The sequence below is a fragment of the Echinococcus granulosus genome (assembly GCF_000524195.1).
Source record: "Echinococcus granulosus chromosome Unknown EG_S00015, whole genome shotgun sequence".
NCBI lineage: Eukaryota > Metazoa > Platyhelminthes > Cestoda > Cyclophyllidea > Taeniidae > Echinococcus > Echinococcus granulosus.
This window is the reverse complement of record NW_020170395.1, coordinates 1,078,067-1,095,025: the sequence shown is the minus strand read 5'-3', so window position 1 is coordinate 1,095,025 and position 16,959 is coordinate 1,078,067. Positions and strand designations below refer to the sequence as shown.

Genomic DNA, 16,959 nt, shown 5'->3' with positions numbered 1-16,959 from the left:
GCGAAATTCACAAAAGCATTTTCCAACGGTATGTGCAATCTATGCTTAATTTTTACCATTTAATAGTACTAACGGGTAATGTTGCGGGATATGCATTAAAGTGATAAAGGGGTCGGGCCTCAGTCCCGTGGGCCAGACAGCAGAGCTGGGTTGATTCCTCGACGCTTAACAATTATTACGACTTAGGTCTTTGTACAGAAACCGATAGACTGGACACAGCTGCGATGCTAAGTTGGTTGGTAGAGGGCTGACCTTGCTATTTTACTGCCAGGTTTCTTATGTGCGCCGCCTTAAATCCAATTCCTATAGTTACCCAGTTGCCTTTTGCATTCTACTGGATGAAATCAGTGTTTGTTAGTGAGGCAGCGTCCTCGTTAGTCATACCACTGAATCCTAGTAGGCCTGACTTATCCAACCTCCCCGCGGTTAGCTATCATTATATTTAAAGGGATAATTCCCCAAAATCAGCGCAATGCATTAATTTGTATTTAGGCATCGTGACGGCTAATAACTATCAAACATTCGGGTCAGCATTTGTCACTTCGTCAAGTGAGCACTAATAACTTCGATCAAAAAGCCGCACATTTTTTGTGCCTAACTTCCCAAGGCAGCGGTAAGTGAGCTAAAGGCGGTATTCAGATACAATGGTTTTAGGAATCTACGGTTTCTGAATCATTTGTATGATCTGATATAACGCCTATCAAAACAGTCCCATGACTATTCCAATTAGCTGTCTCAAAATTACATGTCTTGCTATTGAATACTAGAGGCAATCCTTCGGTAGCTTTGTGGGATTAACACTATCCGTTTCCATTAATATCATGAGCTATTAAGGTGTGTTGCACTTAATCACAAATGAATAAGAAAATACTACTATTTTGCACTGTCGCTACGTAGACGCAGTTTATGTTCAACTTCGTTTGGTGTTACGTTATTGACTGGATCCAAGGTCTGTCAGCCTGAATCTATGTCGTTGATATAACCCGCTTTGCTATGTAGGTGAATACGCAGCCTCTGGACAGCGAATCGCCTGGCGCAGGCACAGCAAGTGCACAATTGAAACCTCCCGCCTCACAAACGGCCTTGGATGAAGTATCGATTTTTTTAATCCAATCGACCGGCAATCGATCGCTCTACTCTTTCCCCGACGTGCATGCAGCTAGTGATGCTGGTTTCGCTTGCACTCGCACTGGTTCTCGTGGCCAAAGTGCTCGCCTCGTCCGTCGACGAGTGGATCTCAGAGATGTTCATTGCCCAACGCAGTATTGCAGGCATCTTCGAAAGCTCTCCAGTTGGCCTGCGCTATAGTCGTGGCTTCCCCCGGGGCGTTTGGGGCACCAATTTGGCTCCGGATCTGGGCGCCTATGACGAAGGCAGCAAGAAGTTTCTGGTCAATGGTGGGTTTCAGAAAGCTCTGCTGTTGTCGACTTTAAAGTACGATTTTATGATACAATAGTAGCAGGAGCAAATGAAGCACAAACCATATTCATTTGCTTACTTGAACCAAATTTGGTCCTATTCAGTTGATCTTATCTTCGGCATTCTCTGAAAGTGGATGTTCTCTTTAAATTTAAAGGAGAACTGCCTTCATGGTTTGGAATAGCAATGGACTTTGGTTATTATTTACATGATACTATTTCAAGCTATTGTTGCACATAAATATCGGCTTGCGAAAGGACTCATTCAAATCATTACCTAATCATAAATTTTTGCCTTTGGATAGATTAAACTTCTCCCTATTGCAACAGATGAATAAAAGAACTCTATTACTTAGTATTATGGCTAACTGAAAGAAGTTTGCAATAAAAAGCCTTTTTTCAACGTTGTCGTGAAACGTTTTAGTTTTGTTTCACCTTAAAGGCTGTACTAGCCCGTGATTTCTGCAGCTACTGCAGGAGCAATTCCAGTTTTTCTGCCTGTCGCACAAATGCTCATACTAATTTTACGCAAAATTCTATTCCCATACTGATCCTGGATTTAATTCGTCAAAATTTTATGTTCTTTCCAGCAATCACACAAATTTGACCTCTTGACCACTAAGCATTGCTCCAGATCACTGTCAGATTTTGTTGGGGATTATACCACTCTTAAAAGTGCAACATTTTACATGTGTTCGATTTGAAAACATATTTTTGTCATATTCTTTGATCAAGTTAGTGTAGAATTGACTTGATGTCGTTCTTTGACTATGCTGCTTTTACTGAGCCTTAAATACTACAAACTATTCACAAAATACGTTTCTTATCCCGATGCTGGCACTTCCAAGAAATTCATGAAGCAACATAACTGCTAGAAGTGTAAAAGTATCAAAAGTCGACAGTTTCATGAAAAAAGGTAAAATCTTCGCAACATAATCTCATTCAAAGTACTCTGGAATGATTAACAGTGCCCTTGAAATGTACGAGTGTAACTATGAGAGAAAAAACTGTCCCGGTTAAATATGGTAAAGGCGCTAATGTATTACTTGTAGTTTGTGAAACCACTTTCTCCACTTTTCCTGGTAGTCTAGTCTTAGTTGACCTGGAAAAAAAGACCCTTTACAATCAACGACATTAAACCCAGATGGAATTAAATTATTTATTCATAGCAGTTAGTGAGAAGCATCAATTTTTGACTCATTATACGATTGTGTTGGTCTTAAAGTCGATGAATTCTCAAAGGAGACAAGTAAAAAACACGGCTAGTGCTGGCTGCCATAGCTCAGATGTTTTAGTGGTCTTAAATGGCAGGGGTTTCCGACAGGGTTCAAGTAAGAAAGAGTGGCAATGGTAACGAGCCTGTTAGATGTTTGCGTCTTAGTGTGCGTGAGTCCGAATGTAACTTGCTATGACAAAGCCGAAGATCTTGCATAAGAAAGAGTTTGGCTATAGTTTCTTCTATTCCTTGATTAGCCACTGGGAACAGTTGAAGCCATGTGGAATATTGATAAGAAGCCATTTTTCTCGAATTTATTGGCCAGGTGCATTCTTTGGCAAAAAAAGAAAGATAAAAGTCAGACATGTCTTAATCAGAAGTCAATTATTTGCTTCCCCTTCTACACCTTTACTACTTTATTCAACTTATGCCTGGTGAATGAAGCAAGTGGGTTGCCATTACGGTCAAGCTTTACTTGAGAGTGATTAAATAATCTTATTGGATTACATGAACAGAAAGAATTGGCCCGGATATCTGTATTTGCTGTCAATTGGTAAGATAACACATTTTGTAGGCAACCTAGTCACACATCCTTGCCAAAAAAACAATATTCCACCCAAGCCTATTCTAATTCCGTTCCTAGTAAAAGTTGATAAGCGAACTATTTGTTTATAAGTATATAATTGCACATAGTGTTCATGGTGATTTTTTGGATAATATAAAGAGCTCCATATAGCCACTTGAGTAGCTTGCGCATCCCTTGATCGTAAAAACCCAAAATTTGGCGGATATTAAGCATTTTGAAAGCTGGATAGATTAAATTGTTGAGTCCTTTTACTTTAATTTCGATAGAAATATCAGGACTTATGGAACCAAGTAGCTGAAATTCGCTTGATAACTTGCTCTACATGCGTGGGACTCTCAACAGGGTCGCCACTTTGAATAAAGTTGTCAAATATTCGGAACTAACTCTAAATTAGCCCCTAAAAGTAAATCGCCTCACCATTTTCATTGTTGAACAGGGAAGTCTGTTTGACACCTCCATTTATCTTTTTTTAAGTGATCAATCAATGAGTTTGGAACTTCTCCGAAGAAAAACTTTGAAAGAAGTTCGTCCGTTATGATAAATTCGATTAATGGACTTTGTAATCACTGAGTTAACCTAGATTTTGCCAGCATCTAGCAGCTTCAGTTAGGAGGTAACAAGATTGTCCAGGGCTAAAGGCTTTGCGGTTCGGAAATCTTGGTGGTGCTGTGATTGAATGAAATTCTTTCAAGCCGGAGTAGGTGTCAGTTATTGCCCATCTGCTTTGGTTATGACGGTCATATTGTAACAGCCACTGAAGCATGCTTGTATATGCCAAACTTTTGAGCCTCATAAATCGTGAACACACTTTTTCTTTTACTGATGTGTTTGCGTAAAGATATGGGGTTTTTCGGCTCAAACTGTTGTAACAAAAGACATTCAGTAAATATCTCGCCACCGACGCTTCTTGATAAACTGGCCAGATTTTTAACGCACTAAAGTAATCTTTTAAAGGAGCCATCTATTGCATTAAATATTCCGTTTTCCAAAGTCTTGAGATATGAGCAGAGATAACTAGGTTACCAATTCAACAAGGGGCACAGCGTTTGGCGTACGCGTCACCGCGTCCGTCCAGAATGTTTCCGGCTTAAAAGGTAGGAACAGCGATTACAAAAACATGTTGAAGAAGAAAATAAGTCGCACCACATTTTAAACCCTCCTCACTTAGTTAAACTAGTGGAAAATCATGTTTCTATCCGTTATTTGGCTGCTTATTTGAATAAAAATCCATACTAGGTGCCTCACCGCGTTTTTTTAGTTCCCACTATGTTTTCAATTGCATTTCTAGATAGTTCTATGCTGCGATCACCTAATTACAGCCTATCCTGTTGGAAGACTTTATAAATTTTCCACTGAGGATTGTTTGATTAGCATTTCAAGACCTTGATATTTCGAGCTTCCCTGTAGTAGACGTAGAGATTGTTGACTGTTGACTTATCCAAGAACCCTCGATCTCAAGTTAAAAACTTCATCTCTTCCAAATTGATTCTACAATTGTAAGAATTCACTAATGTACCCGTACACCACTACCTCCTCACCTTAGCTACCTGGTAAACTCGCAAAATTAAAGGGTTACGCTCTACAAGGGAAAAATTTGCAATATTATTTTGTATGAATCCACTCCACAGAAAAGTTGTATCATCCACGAATAAATCTGTTAAATATTCCTTTGATAGTAATCCATTTTATTGTATCCCTTCTCAGCAATCGAGATGGCCTGCTGCTTATACTCTATTTTAGGCATACGTATCAAAGGTCAGTGCTGGTCTGACTTGTAACTTCAAAAGCTAGAAAGTCAAGGGCACTGTTTGTAGTCCTCTTTTCGGTTAAACTTGCTTGAAAGCAGCAGGCGTTCATTTCTCATAATGCATGCCTATAAGATTACAAAATTCTTCAACAAAATCATATTTCTGTGGCAGTCCTTTCCATTCTAACCCAAAAAAATAACAAATGAAGATTTTTAGCTTTCCAGATTTTTCTCCTTAACCGAATGTCTTTTTGTTTTCTCTTGATTCTTATTCACAGTCATCCCATTTCAACGTTTACCATAAGACAATTATTCTTGATCCTTATTGGTTTTCAACCGTTAACTTACCAGCTGCGGTTGTGACACAACTTTCTCGTTTAATAAATTCAGAATTAAAAACAAATCAAGTGCCTCGTTTGTTTTAAGTCTTTCAAAATTACTCTACTCACAGAAGCTAAGGGCTCAAAGTAGTATTTTGACTCTCTTTTTTGGTTTGAATCAAATAGATGTGGTGACTGATCAGGACGTAGAGCACAGCCGTCCTGGTGACCAGACTCGGCACTTAACGGCTCAAATGATAGGTCTTTCAGGGGGTTACCCTTTTTAATGGAACATTTATTCTTTTTTACACACAATTTTTATTCAAATCTTTTGGGTACGCGCATCCATCATGGAAGGCCCATAGTATTATTTATTTCAAATCACGAATAGCACTATGGTGTAGCAGAGCAACAGTGCACTAACAAAGAAGTTAACCCAAGTTATTTTTGCTTCTACATTTTATTTATAAATAAGAAAAGTAAAAAGTGATTGTATGCATGATTGCGTTTAAAATCGAATCAATGGTGGCATCAGTTGCTCCCTCTGGAATGTATTGGCTGCCTTCTATGGATCACCACGCTTAATCGTCCCCATGTGGATTAAGCTCCGAAATGCGGCAATTTAATAGAGCCGTAAAAGAAGTAGTGAAATATAATCAACAATGGACATTACTATTCTAGTAGAAAGCTATTTGCTTGTTTTTATGATTTCACAGGTCCTTCAGGCTTCCATGTTCATACCTACATGGTGGTGGCATGGAGTCCTATTCATGCCAACAGCCCCTTTCCTCTCCTTCACATTTATGATAAAACTCCTTCCAGACTCGTAAATCACACTTTCTTGGTCAAACGCTAAAACGTGACGTTGTAGGATGTAGGCTTCATTTGAGGCATTGTACTTTAATACGGTCTTAATGGAAGTGTCGATTTTAAGTGCTTTCTAGAATTTATAGGTAATGCCACTGCGGATTAAGTACTTGCCCTTTATAATGAGGTGTACTGCAGGTGGCTGCTTAAAGCCAGCATTCAATTATCACCATGAATGAATAAGAGGAAAATAAGTAGCAACGGGCTTTTATAAAGATGAAATTGAGACATGGTTTGCAGGCTTCTTCTGGAACATGGCAAAGGAGTGGTTGGCGTCGGACGCGAACTGGTACGATCCGCAGGCGGCTTTTGACACCTTCCGCAGACGCGTCTTCGATTACGTATGTGAAGGTGGCACATGGGCCTGCTGCACTGCAGGTGTGCGCGATATCAGTTGTCGCAACCCGCCCAAGCCCATGCAGGACGCCATATTCGTCCTTATGGACCCCATCGAGAACATGCCCGTCGTTTTCCTCTTCTGGTGGTGCGTAAATGTACGTCCCCCATCCTGTCTCCCCTTTCCTTTCCCTCTTTCGCTTCTCATCTATCGTTAGAGCGCGCAGATTCGCTAGGAATTTTTCGGATAAATGCTAGGAAAAGTCAAGTTAATGTTATATTGACGAAATAGTTACTAAGCTTTTGCATCTCAAATCCTTACGGACAGAAGCTTGGTTTTTTGCATAACTGCAATTGTAATTTAATTTCAGTTTTCTGACTGGTTATGGTTTAAGCACAAGAAATTCAAAAAAGTGCAATATATTTGTTCGGATAATAACGAAATTCTAATAACACCTGGGATAGTTATGCCGAATTTCCCTACTTTTAAGTTGAATGCATCAAAAAGATTATTTTTATTCAATTTTATCAACAGTAACTTCAAATAGTTAAATTCTTATGCTACCTAGTTCTCGCTTCCCTCAACTTGGTAAATACCCAATACTGCTATTCCAAAGAGTCAAATAGAATCATTCTGCGATCAAAAACCATTGAGAGAAATTAGAAATGCACTCTACAATGTTGTGGATGAAGCCTTAATTTTCCCTAGGTCCATTGAGCCATCCTCAGAAGGAAAATGCGACGTTATTTCAAAATTTCCACATTGCACTGTTACCCATACCACCTATCCAATTTGTCACTGCTACCTTTCTCATGTCCTCCCTTACCCATTCATATCATCCTGTAACGAATTATCTGAAGAGCTCAGCACTTTGTGGTCAGATGGAAAAGTTAGAGCTTTGTGGCAGCAATGTAATCATTCTTAACCAATCCACTTTCAAACAGAGTTTCATTTGCATTACACTCATTAGGCTTTAAATCTTTTGGTTATTATTGCAGCCGATAGCAATTGAACTGAAGAATCTAACTTAACGTCTTTGTTAAGAATAGCCTGTAGGAACGATGATACAGTTGAATGTATTTGCCACCCTGAATGATTATCTTTCCAAATCCCAATGGGCTTGCCTTGTTCAATCCCTAAACCGATTTTTAAGGAATGTTATCAATTAAACAATTGGTGGGGTTCCGATTCGAGTTTACTGATCGGTCTTTATTTGGCTCAGAAGTAGAAACATCTCTTAATTGAAAACCCTGATAACTAGACTCTGTAGGTAGAATACAAAATTTACAGTAATAGGACGCGAAACAGGACTATCTGTAAATAAGATTTCATTGGATAATCAGGTATTTATTGCTGGATATTTAGAGCACTAACTAACTGGCTAAAGCAGTTACAGTTGTGCGCACCCAGTATTTAAGTCACATCCTTTTAAGTCGAACAACTGACGAGAAGATGCGTAGGTTTCCAACGCTGACTATTTGCACTAATCCCCTGACAGAGACTTCTTGAGGTTTCACTGCTACACAAGAGACGAAGTCGAACGATTGTTGCTTACCTTTCAGTGCTGGTGATGCGCGTATGCATATTTACACAGCTTTAGCTGACTACTTACTGGTAAAGCTGCCAGGAAAGCTAGACCTTGAAGGAGTACTTGATTGAACCATTTTTAAACGGAGCTTCACTGAGGTCTATTTCACCATTTGTCTTAACAGTTGGTAAAGTCTCTAAATAAGGCATTGAGATTGACGAGAGGACGATTGTGCTTGCAAGGATGATGGTGGAACTGAGCATGTGAGCCACTAAGAAATAGCTCAGAAAAAAGGCACATTCAGTAATTGAAAAGTATTGCTAACTAAAGTGGATGGATAGAATATAGTTTTTGAAGTTTGAAATTTTGCAAACAAATATGAGGCAACTCCGTCTGTGAATGGGGACTCTTCACTGAATAGACTGTTTTACATCAATTACGATGTAAGGCATTATCCAACTAGCCGTCGGGGGTGTTGCTATATCCATGCAACGAAAGCATCCTGTGTCTTTTAATTAAGTAAATTACAGCATACTGAGAATTACTTTTATATTTTGAGGTCTTATGAAGAGTTGCGAAACAGCCATCATTGTTGATTCGCTTAATTCGTATAAGGCTAGATTGAATGATTCTAGGTAGTCATCTATTCTACTGCGAATATTTATGCATCGCTTTCGGTTATTTATCACTACTTCACAAAGTCATTATTTGCGTAAACATAAATGATGTTTTGGTTGTGCAACAAAATACCTGAAATTTTATCCGAATACTAGTCCAACGAACAAAGTTGTCACCATACAAAAGCAGGTCATGTTTAGGCTCTGTATAAGAAGGTCCTCACTGACATGATTTGTTTGTTTAACGTTTATCAAGCCTTCAGATTTGGTAAGGATGTTTGAAATGTTTAACTTAGGTAAGTGTTTTTGACAGGCAAAGATTCACAGACCCCGAGCGATAAGCATTTAGACCGTCATGAGGTTAGTTTCAACTAGAAATCAAGACACACGTTTGGAAGGAATGGGAGTGAAATTGTGGTTTTTTAAACGATCGCAGAATGTGGTTCTTTGCATTGATTTCAAAATAAATTCCGTTAATTACTTTTTCATTTATATACAATTTTAAACCAGCTTGTTGTATAAGATAGAATGCCAAAATGCGATGTAACTTGATGTGAGGATAAGGGTAAACGATAAATTCACTACGGATTATTTGAAGAATGCAAATGGAATTCAGGGTACTTTATGCCAGTGCAACCATACCGTTGTGTTATACATGTGGCCCTAAAGAAATGTTTGTTTGTTAAGCATTAATTAAGTTGACATGGCCATTAATCGGGATCATTTTTTCAACATAGCAAACAGGTTGAATTTACTTATGGGGATGCTCGCGGGAATGAATAATTTGGTATATGAGTTGGTAGAACTCTTCAATTTAATGACCGAAGAATTGTAATTAGCTGTATTTATTCGTAAAGTCAAAGCTATATCGAAGACAAATATGAAACCTTCTCTCTCTGCAGAAAAATACCCTACGATACGTTCATTCTTTTAGCATTGGGAAATTTAATATATTTAAAAGCTCATACTAAATATTAGGAGTCGGCAAAGAGGCTCGACTAAAATACTGATCGTCTATAGATCCTACACTGACTTGGAAGATGCTTAAGGCAAAAAATTAATAAGCACTTTGTTTAAGTCGCATACTTATTGCTCGAAAAATCTTGTTTAACACATAAAATATCTGAATACTCTTACACCTTATTCCTGGTGTGCAATAACAAGGTGTGATATGAATGCAAGATTTGACATGATTGCTAAACCATCCATACCCAACCAAGCAAGGAGGGCAAGTAAATGCATGAATTCCGGTTTAAGAATCAAATCGAGTCTGATACGAAAGAATTCCAGGGCTGTTTACACAACTTCTTACTTTTTATTTGAAGAAAAGTGGACCATTTTAGCAATTTTTTGGGAAAAAGATTGGCGAAGCTCCGACAATTCACGAATTTATTTATATTCCGAACATCGATTAAGGAGAGCCGACAATGATTGACGTCAGTGATGTTTTTTTCTCGCAGACACCAGTGACGAAATAGGTGGCTGCATCCACCACAGTAGTCCATTTTCCACAATAGGTAAAACAGTTGCATGCTTGGTAAGACCCCGAGAGAACCAACAAATTGCACAAATTTTATGTATTTCGCTGTTCACATTCTTTAGGTTTGCAAGATGAAGTTATTAGACCAGACATGCGGGCACCATGTCGCATTAATGTTAGAAATTACCGAAGACAGGGATTGGACATTATAGAACACCACGTTTACACAAACAAATTTTGTTCGCCTAATTAAGAAAAATAATAAGTAATCTTTTTGCAAGAATGTATTCATTATATCTTTTGTGATTCGTAGTTGAAAAACCGACTACATAGCTACCCCGCTGTCCGAACGCTCCTATTATTTATTCATGCCCTACCAGTTTCCGTTCAAAAATCACTGTCAAAACCTGCTTTTCGTCTCTCCAGTCATGGGTGACCTTCCGTCGGATGAACTCCAACGAAGACGCCTTTACTGCACTCCAGTTGAAGAGGAGTCTTCTCCAATTCTGTCCCTCTCCTTGTCTCGCGAAGCCCTGTCGATGGATTCCTGGCGTGGACATGCCCAATGTTTGCAATGTGGTTGGACCCTTTGAGGTCAGAGCATTGCAATACTGACAGTAGAGGCAGACACGTTAGTTGTGCCACCGTAGCCTGAGATCTACGTTATATAGCTTATGTTTAAAAATCGTCCTTTAATATACCTTCGTATTCCACGCACAATCATTAGTTGTAAAGGAATTCAAAGCCATATCTCGATGGCACATTACTCAACAATAAGAAAATTGGAAACATCTCTTTGTCTTTACTGTTGGTATCAAGAAATGAAGAAGCGCAAAAGTGAATATATTAACTAGGTATCGGTCTTAAAAAAGCCAAAATACTCCTAAAGTTTTCAAATAAGTGGAGAGTAAAAGCAAAATTTAAAAGTAACTATTGAAATTACATTGCCATAGGATGATTATGAGTGCATCTGCCGCAAGGATTTTGTGTGGGACCAGGAAACAAGGACATGCAAAGCAATCAATCCCTGTTTCGTCCGCAGCTACACCCCCTGTTCTGCAGTGGGCACACTCACCTGTGTGGCACTGGACATGCAGCATCCAAAATGTATCTGCAAGGCGGAATATATGGGGAAGGACTGCGCCCAGCTGAGAAACGCTTGCTTAACGAGGTTCAACGAAGTAATATATTGCCTACGCGTGATGGCTTAGAGTTTTTACTTAATACTTATAAGTAAAATGTGTTTTAGACAGAACCAAACGGAAACAAGAATTGCGGTGTTGCCCAGGGGAACATATGCAATCCTTTGTTGGGTACAGATTTCTACAAATGCATTTGTGCCACAGGATGGGCTCCTTCCCCTCAACTTCCATATGATAACTGTGCCCTTTTCAATGACCCATGTGGAACTGGAACAATGGAAGAAGAGGAGGAAGGAACGACGAATGGGACGAGAGCTACCATCCCAAAGGTACTTGCAAGCATCACTTGTCAGCATGGAGGCTATTGTATCAGTTCGGCTGACTTTAGCAGAGCGGCTTGTCTTTGTCCAACCACCTTGGGGGGTGATCAAATGTATACGGGTAAGTAAAACTGCTCTGAACAATTTAAAATAACTTATGCTTATTGGTTGATAGGATCCATTTCAATTGTGCATATCCTTTGGCCAGCTGAATTGGCACACCTTATTTGATGTCAAGCTGTCAAAAACCCACATCACGTGACAGACTTGTGCCTTCCTACCAGAAACTAACTGGTTTGTCCATAGACCCTCACGTCCTTTAGCACATTATTTTTTTCAAGCCGTAAAATAGGTAGTTTTCATTTGAAGCTTGCAGAGCCTTCTAAGCTGGTTAGTACTTTGTCATGGTAAGATGCATTGTTTTACAAAGATGATTGCTTAGGTATGACGAGTCGTCCTAAATCATTTCCATAAATCTCAGCAGAATCATACTAAAAAAGGTGTATTTGACTAGCTTCTTGGTTTGCTATTTTGCGTCCACGTAAACTGGGCAACATTGTCCATTTTTGAACTTTTTATTCATAAAGAAGCCTAAAACCGTTTGATCTTTTTGTACTTATGGCCAGAGCTTTTCTGTCACCGCTACTGGCACGAATATTAATTTGCTCCCTGCAGGAGATAGGCGATGCGCAAATCCTCAGCGTCTAAATATTTTCCCAATTGGTTGGACTCGCTAACGTTGCATTATGAGTTTCTTATCCGCAGAACACTATTAGAAATACCCGAAATTACTGTGATAAAACTCCACTGCCAATTAAGATTCAACTTCAAAATATGCAAATGCTTTAATTTAACTTATTTTAGTATACCCATTTGTACTTTATTTTAGTACACTGTCGTCACTCTAAGATCAATAGTGAGGACGATTTAAATCAGACTCTTTTGGACTTGAATGTTCTCTTATTCAATTTTACTCTTTGAAAAACTATTTATTTAAAAATGCAACCATTACTAACATCCACCATTCTGGGTTCTCGATCTCCTCTCAATTTGCAATTTATCAAAAGGCAATCAGCAGTACCAAAAGTTGCCCTTTTATTCATCATAATGATACCATATGAGTCAAAATGACGGTGAAGACAAAAAAGTGCCTTATCTCCATACCGGTCGTATTACGTAGCAAGAGGCACAAAGCTTCTGACCACAATCGCAATCCGTTTATTTTAACTTGATGATTGTCCGATTCACGGGAATACTTACCCTTGCGCGCCCAAGAAAACAGTCAACCTCGGCGAAATTTGGTAACTTCAGTTGATTCCTGACTTATTCACAGACATTCTAATTAGCAGACCACGCCGAGGCTTTTAGACCGCGTGTATGTGCGCGCACTAATCCTCTCCACCCAATCGCGCTTCAACACTATCAACCCACTTTATCTTTGGGATAGGAGGGTCCGTATCTACCCTGCCCCCTCTCCTCCTCTTTCTCCTCCTCCCTTTCCCAAAAAAGCATCGTCTGCACACAAATACACGCACCTCGCCATGGTAATATTAACTCTTTTCGTAAACTTGCATGCGCGCACGCACTCCTGTTTGCTTGTTGCTTGCCTCACTAGATGGGTGAATGAACAAGGAAAGTTTGTCCTCTTCCCCTTTTGCGCGTATGTATATATATGAATGCATATACATATATGTACAACTAAATGTTTGTGCGCGGATGCATGCGCGCGCGCACAACTTCTACCTCTCTAGGTGAGTGTATAATGCTATGGCGCCGGTTCTAGCGATTGCAGTGGGCTGATAGCACCAGAGGAGCACGACGACGCGAGATTCACACGCTAATGGAGAGTGAGAGACAGGCGCAGGAGGGAGGGGGCGGACGGGCGGGGACAAATCCCGTCCTTCTCTATGCACTCGCCTGCGTTCGATGAGCACAGATCAGGGGTGGTACGGCCGCACAAATGTGCACACACGCGCGCACCTTGAGTATGAAGGCAGAGATTGGAGAGGAGTGATAAGCCGAGCAGGCAGGGCAGCATTCCAGTAATAAGTGCTTCTGTGTCGTCTCTCCTGCTCCCGCTCTCTTGCTCTTTCTCTCCTCGCCTAATGTGTGCGGAGTGGAGAGTGGGGTTTAGCAAAAACGCTTGACCAATAGTGTGGAGCGAGTGATACCCAGGTGTGCGGCGCTGTCTCCCACTTAGCACTCATCTCACTGTGTAGGAAATACACCATTTTTCGCTTATCTCTTGTGCGCTTTTCGCGTGCACCCGCGCAGACGCGCGCAGGCCCCGTACACACGGGGCTTGTCGATAGACAGGAGGGAAGAATGTTAGACCTGGCGACTTGAGGAATCCGGTATAAACCAACTTTCACCAAGACAGCGACAACCTCGGGTAGGAAAAGGGGAATTCATGCTCTGATAAAGAACCGACAATCTGTTACCATATTTAGCATCTTCAAATGCTACTTGGGCTTAAAAGATGACATATACTTAAAGTGTTTTGTTAATTGTCGTAGTTGGGATATTTACGTTGAACAAATAGTAGTCAAAATCGATTCTGATGAAGTTCTCTTTTGTGGTGTTTACTTCTAAATTGTTGGCATTTTTCCGCAAAATATTTAATCACTTCATCTGAGAGTCAGTTTTATATCAACTTCCTTCCTACTTATAGTGGCCACTAGTGTCCAAAGTATAACAATATGCACTAGTGGTTTGTAGGCGAACAGGCACAATAAACATCTCCGGATATCAATTGCGTGAGGAAAAAATTCATACATCAAGTCGCTAAGAGCGAAAACAGGCATGAGGTGTTATTACCGCTTTCTCAAAGAAGGTTTTAGGGGATAGTCAACCAACAGTTCTCAGAGGTATGGAGGCACCAATTACATTACTGAAACAATCAGTTTAACCGCTACCTAAAGGATACAAATGCTACTATCGTTGATGAAAAAATATTCCATCTTTGGAGCCTACTCTTTAAGCTCAGCTAGTCGATGAGCGACATGTAGCCGAATGACATACGTGTTACACACCGTGAACTCTATCTCCAATACAGTGATTTATTAAACAAAGTTTGGTTCAAGATTATTGAAGTAGTTGTTGCGATCTGTTGCAATTCTTTGCATGACCATCACACTCTCTTGATTGATGGCTGAGTTGTTATTTGAACGTGATATCTCCCCATTGTCAACCCTTATTCAGCAGACCGTCTGTTTGCAATACCATATGGTACAACCACAGGCCTCATAGAGGAACTTATCATCAATGACTAGTTTTACCGTAAGTACTACTAAAATAAGCAAAACTGTGCCCACTCGGTTGCATCTAGCCACCCAACACAGAATTCTCTACAAATGACTGGAAAAGAGGAAGGGACCGTGTATTTTTATTTGCAGTTATAGATAAATAAGTACTTAGGGAAAAAGTAAGATATGTATGTACCAGTATGCTATGCCTAAAAGTGAATCCAAAATACATCTGATCCTTACAAGACTTCAGAAAAAGTAACTGTGATTACTCATCCCTGAGTATGTTTGACTTCCTAATGCAAACTATCCCGACCTAATATTGGGGTGCATAGGTCAATTTTTATTAGGCACAATAAAGCCCTTTTGGAAGTATTCTACTCTACTTTAAAAAAAACTACTCAAAAAACCCTCCATTTGCACTGCTAGATTAAGAGCTGCAGCAGATTTTTTGCCATACCTGATATTGATATCGAGTTCAACTTTAACTGTTATCAAATGGAAATTGTTTAAAGTTATATAAGTACCAAAATAATCCGGTTTTGCAACTCTTTTACCTATGCAAAACCACTATCTCTAGGAGTGACCAAATCTGTAATGGGGAGTGTGAGGGGTGGTATCACAATGCACAAACTGGAGCTACTGCCAGTCTCCTTAGTTGAGTCTTTTTGATGTTTCTCTATCAGGCACTTACTGTGAAACGCCACGCGGAGTATGGTCTAGTTGGACGCAGTCCAGCGAATGTCGCGAGAAGAGCTGTGGCATCAGCCGATATCGATGGCGACGTCGTCAGTGTCTGAATGATACTACCTACACTGAAGATTCGAGCAGCGTTCCCAGTAAGAAGCCTCATCCCTGCTTCGGGATCTCTGAAGAAGTAACAAACAACAATTTACCTCTTGCAAGACTATATTTACGCTCTGCTTAAATCATACTTTTGAGCTTAAGGCAGGATATGAATCTTGCTTTCTGTAGAATAAGATTTGCTGTTCACTCGCATAACACGAAAAATGATTTAGCAAATATCCTTTACAGAGTAGCAAAAAAGGCACTTCATGCAATCCAGCTTTGTCGAGAGGGAAGCATTAGCTCGTATCTGAGATTCTAGCCTTTTCAGTCAGTTTAGCAAAAGTTTTTTTCTAAACTCTCCTGCAAACAAGGACCTTTGAGAGCTCAGTGATGGTACTTTTTACCAAGTCCAGCATCATTTGATTTATATGCACTCAACTACCGAGTCTTTCTTCAGTATTTTTTAATGTATTGCGCCTGACACTTGTCTCGCATCCACCCATGGGTATATTTATGTATATGCGCCTAACCTTCCATTAGTTTTAATGGAGTTTAGGAAAATAGAGTGAGGCCACGTGTTGTTCTCCCTTATTTCCTACCTCTTGCTCTGTGCCATGTATATACGTGTCAATATTGAGACAATAAGGCAAACTGCTATAGCGTTAGGATGTCCACTTAATCCACCACCCTTTCCCCCTTCCCTTGGTACTAATGCCATTCGAGGCCCATGAAGACAACGCTTCCACGTGTTTGAGCAGCCGAGATCTTTTAAGTAAAGAAGGGGAGGAGGGGTAGGCGGGTAGTGCCAAAAGGGTGGCGAGGGATGGATTTCAGTTTGATAGCCATAGCAACTAACATGACGAAAGGGGCGAACGAGGGGATGGAAGAAGATGGGGATGCAAACACTACCGCCTTCTTTATCTACGTGCAGGCGCACTCGATCCAATCAACAAGTTTCTATGGAAAAGTTTAGCGGTAGTTGCTATATCCCGCTCCTCCTTCGCCTACTAAAGCGAAAACAGGTTTACTTCTTTCAGATGGGATGCAGCCCTTATTCCAGGTTCATGCATTGTGAGGCAGCGTGCTAAGCCTAGTGAATATGCGGTAACCAAGCTAGATCTGAAAATTACTGCAAATCTGAACGTAATAGGGATTTACTGGAATTAGGAACACTAAAATTTAATGTTGTCAAAAATTCCCCCCCCCCCCCGGCTTAACGTAAACTACTAATTTTGATACACTATTCTTGCTGGTAATCCTAGGACATGTCTCCCATAATGTACATATGAGCACACCGACTTCAATACAGTTTTACTTTAGTTATAAAAGTACTTGAAACTGAAGAAG

The 16,959-nt window shown here is 40.0% G+C and overlaps 2 protein-coding genes across 2 annotated transcripts; both read left to right on the top strand. All coding sequences in view use genetic code 11, as the record gives it.

Annotated features, from left to right (window-relative positions):
- Positions 1-2,562: 2,562 nt before the first annotated feature.
- EGR_03107 (hypothetical protein) lies at positions 2,563-9,614 on the top strand (the record flags this gene model as incomplete). Its single annotated transcript, XM_024492356.1, has 7 exons — positions 2,563-2,667; positions 2,892-3,081; positions 4,849-4,910; positions 5,246-5,374; positions 6,862-7,024; positions 9,335-9,467; positions 9,500-9,614. The coding sequence occupies 7 exons, from the start codon at positions 2,563-2,565 to the stop codon at positions 9,612-9,614; spliced, it is 897 nt and encodes a 298-aa protein (XP_024353282.1).
- A 1,176-nt stretch (positions 9,615-10,790) lies between these two features.
- On the top strand, positions 10,791-14,170 carry EGR_03106 (hypothetical protein; the record flags this gene model as incomplete). The annotated part of the gene is made up of 3 exons (XM_024492355.1): positions 10,791-10,953; positions 11,931-11,985; positions 14,029-14,170. 3 exons carry the CDS (start codon positions 10,791-10,793, stop codon positions 14,168-14,170), a joined length of 360 nt encoding a protein of 119 aa, XP_024353281.1.
- Between the last annotated feature and the right edge of the window lie 2,789 nt (positions 14,171-16,959).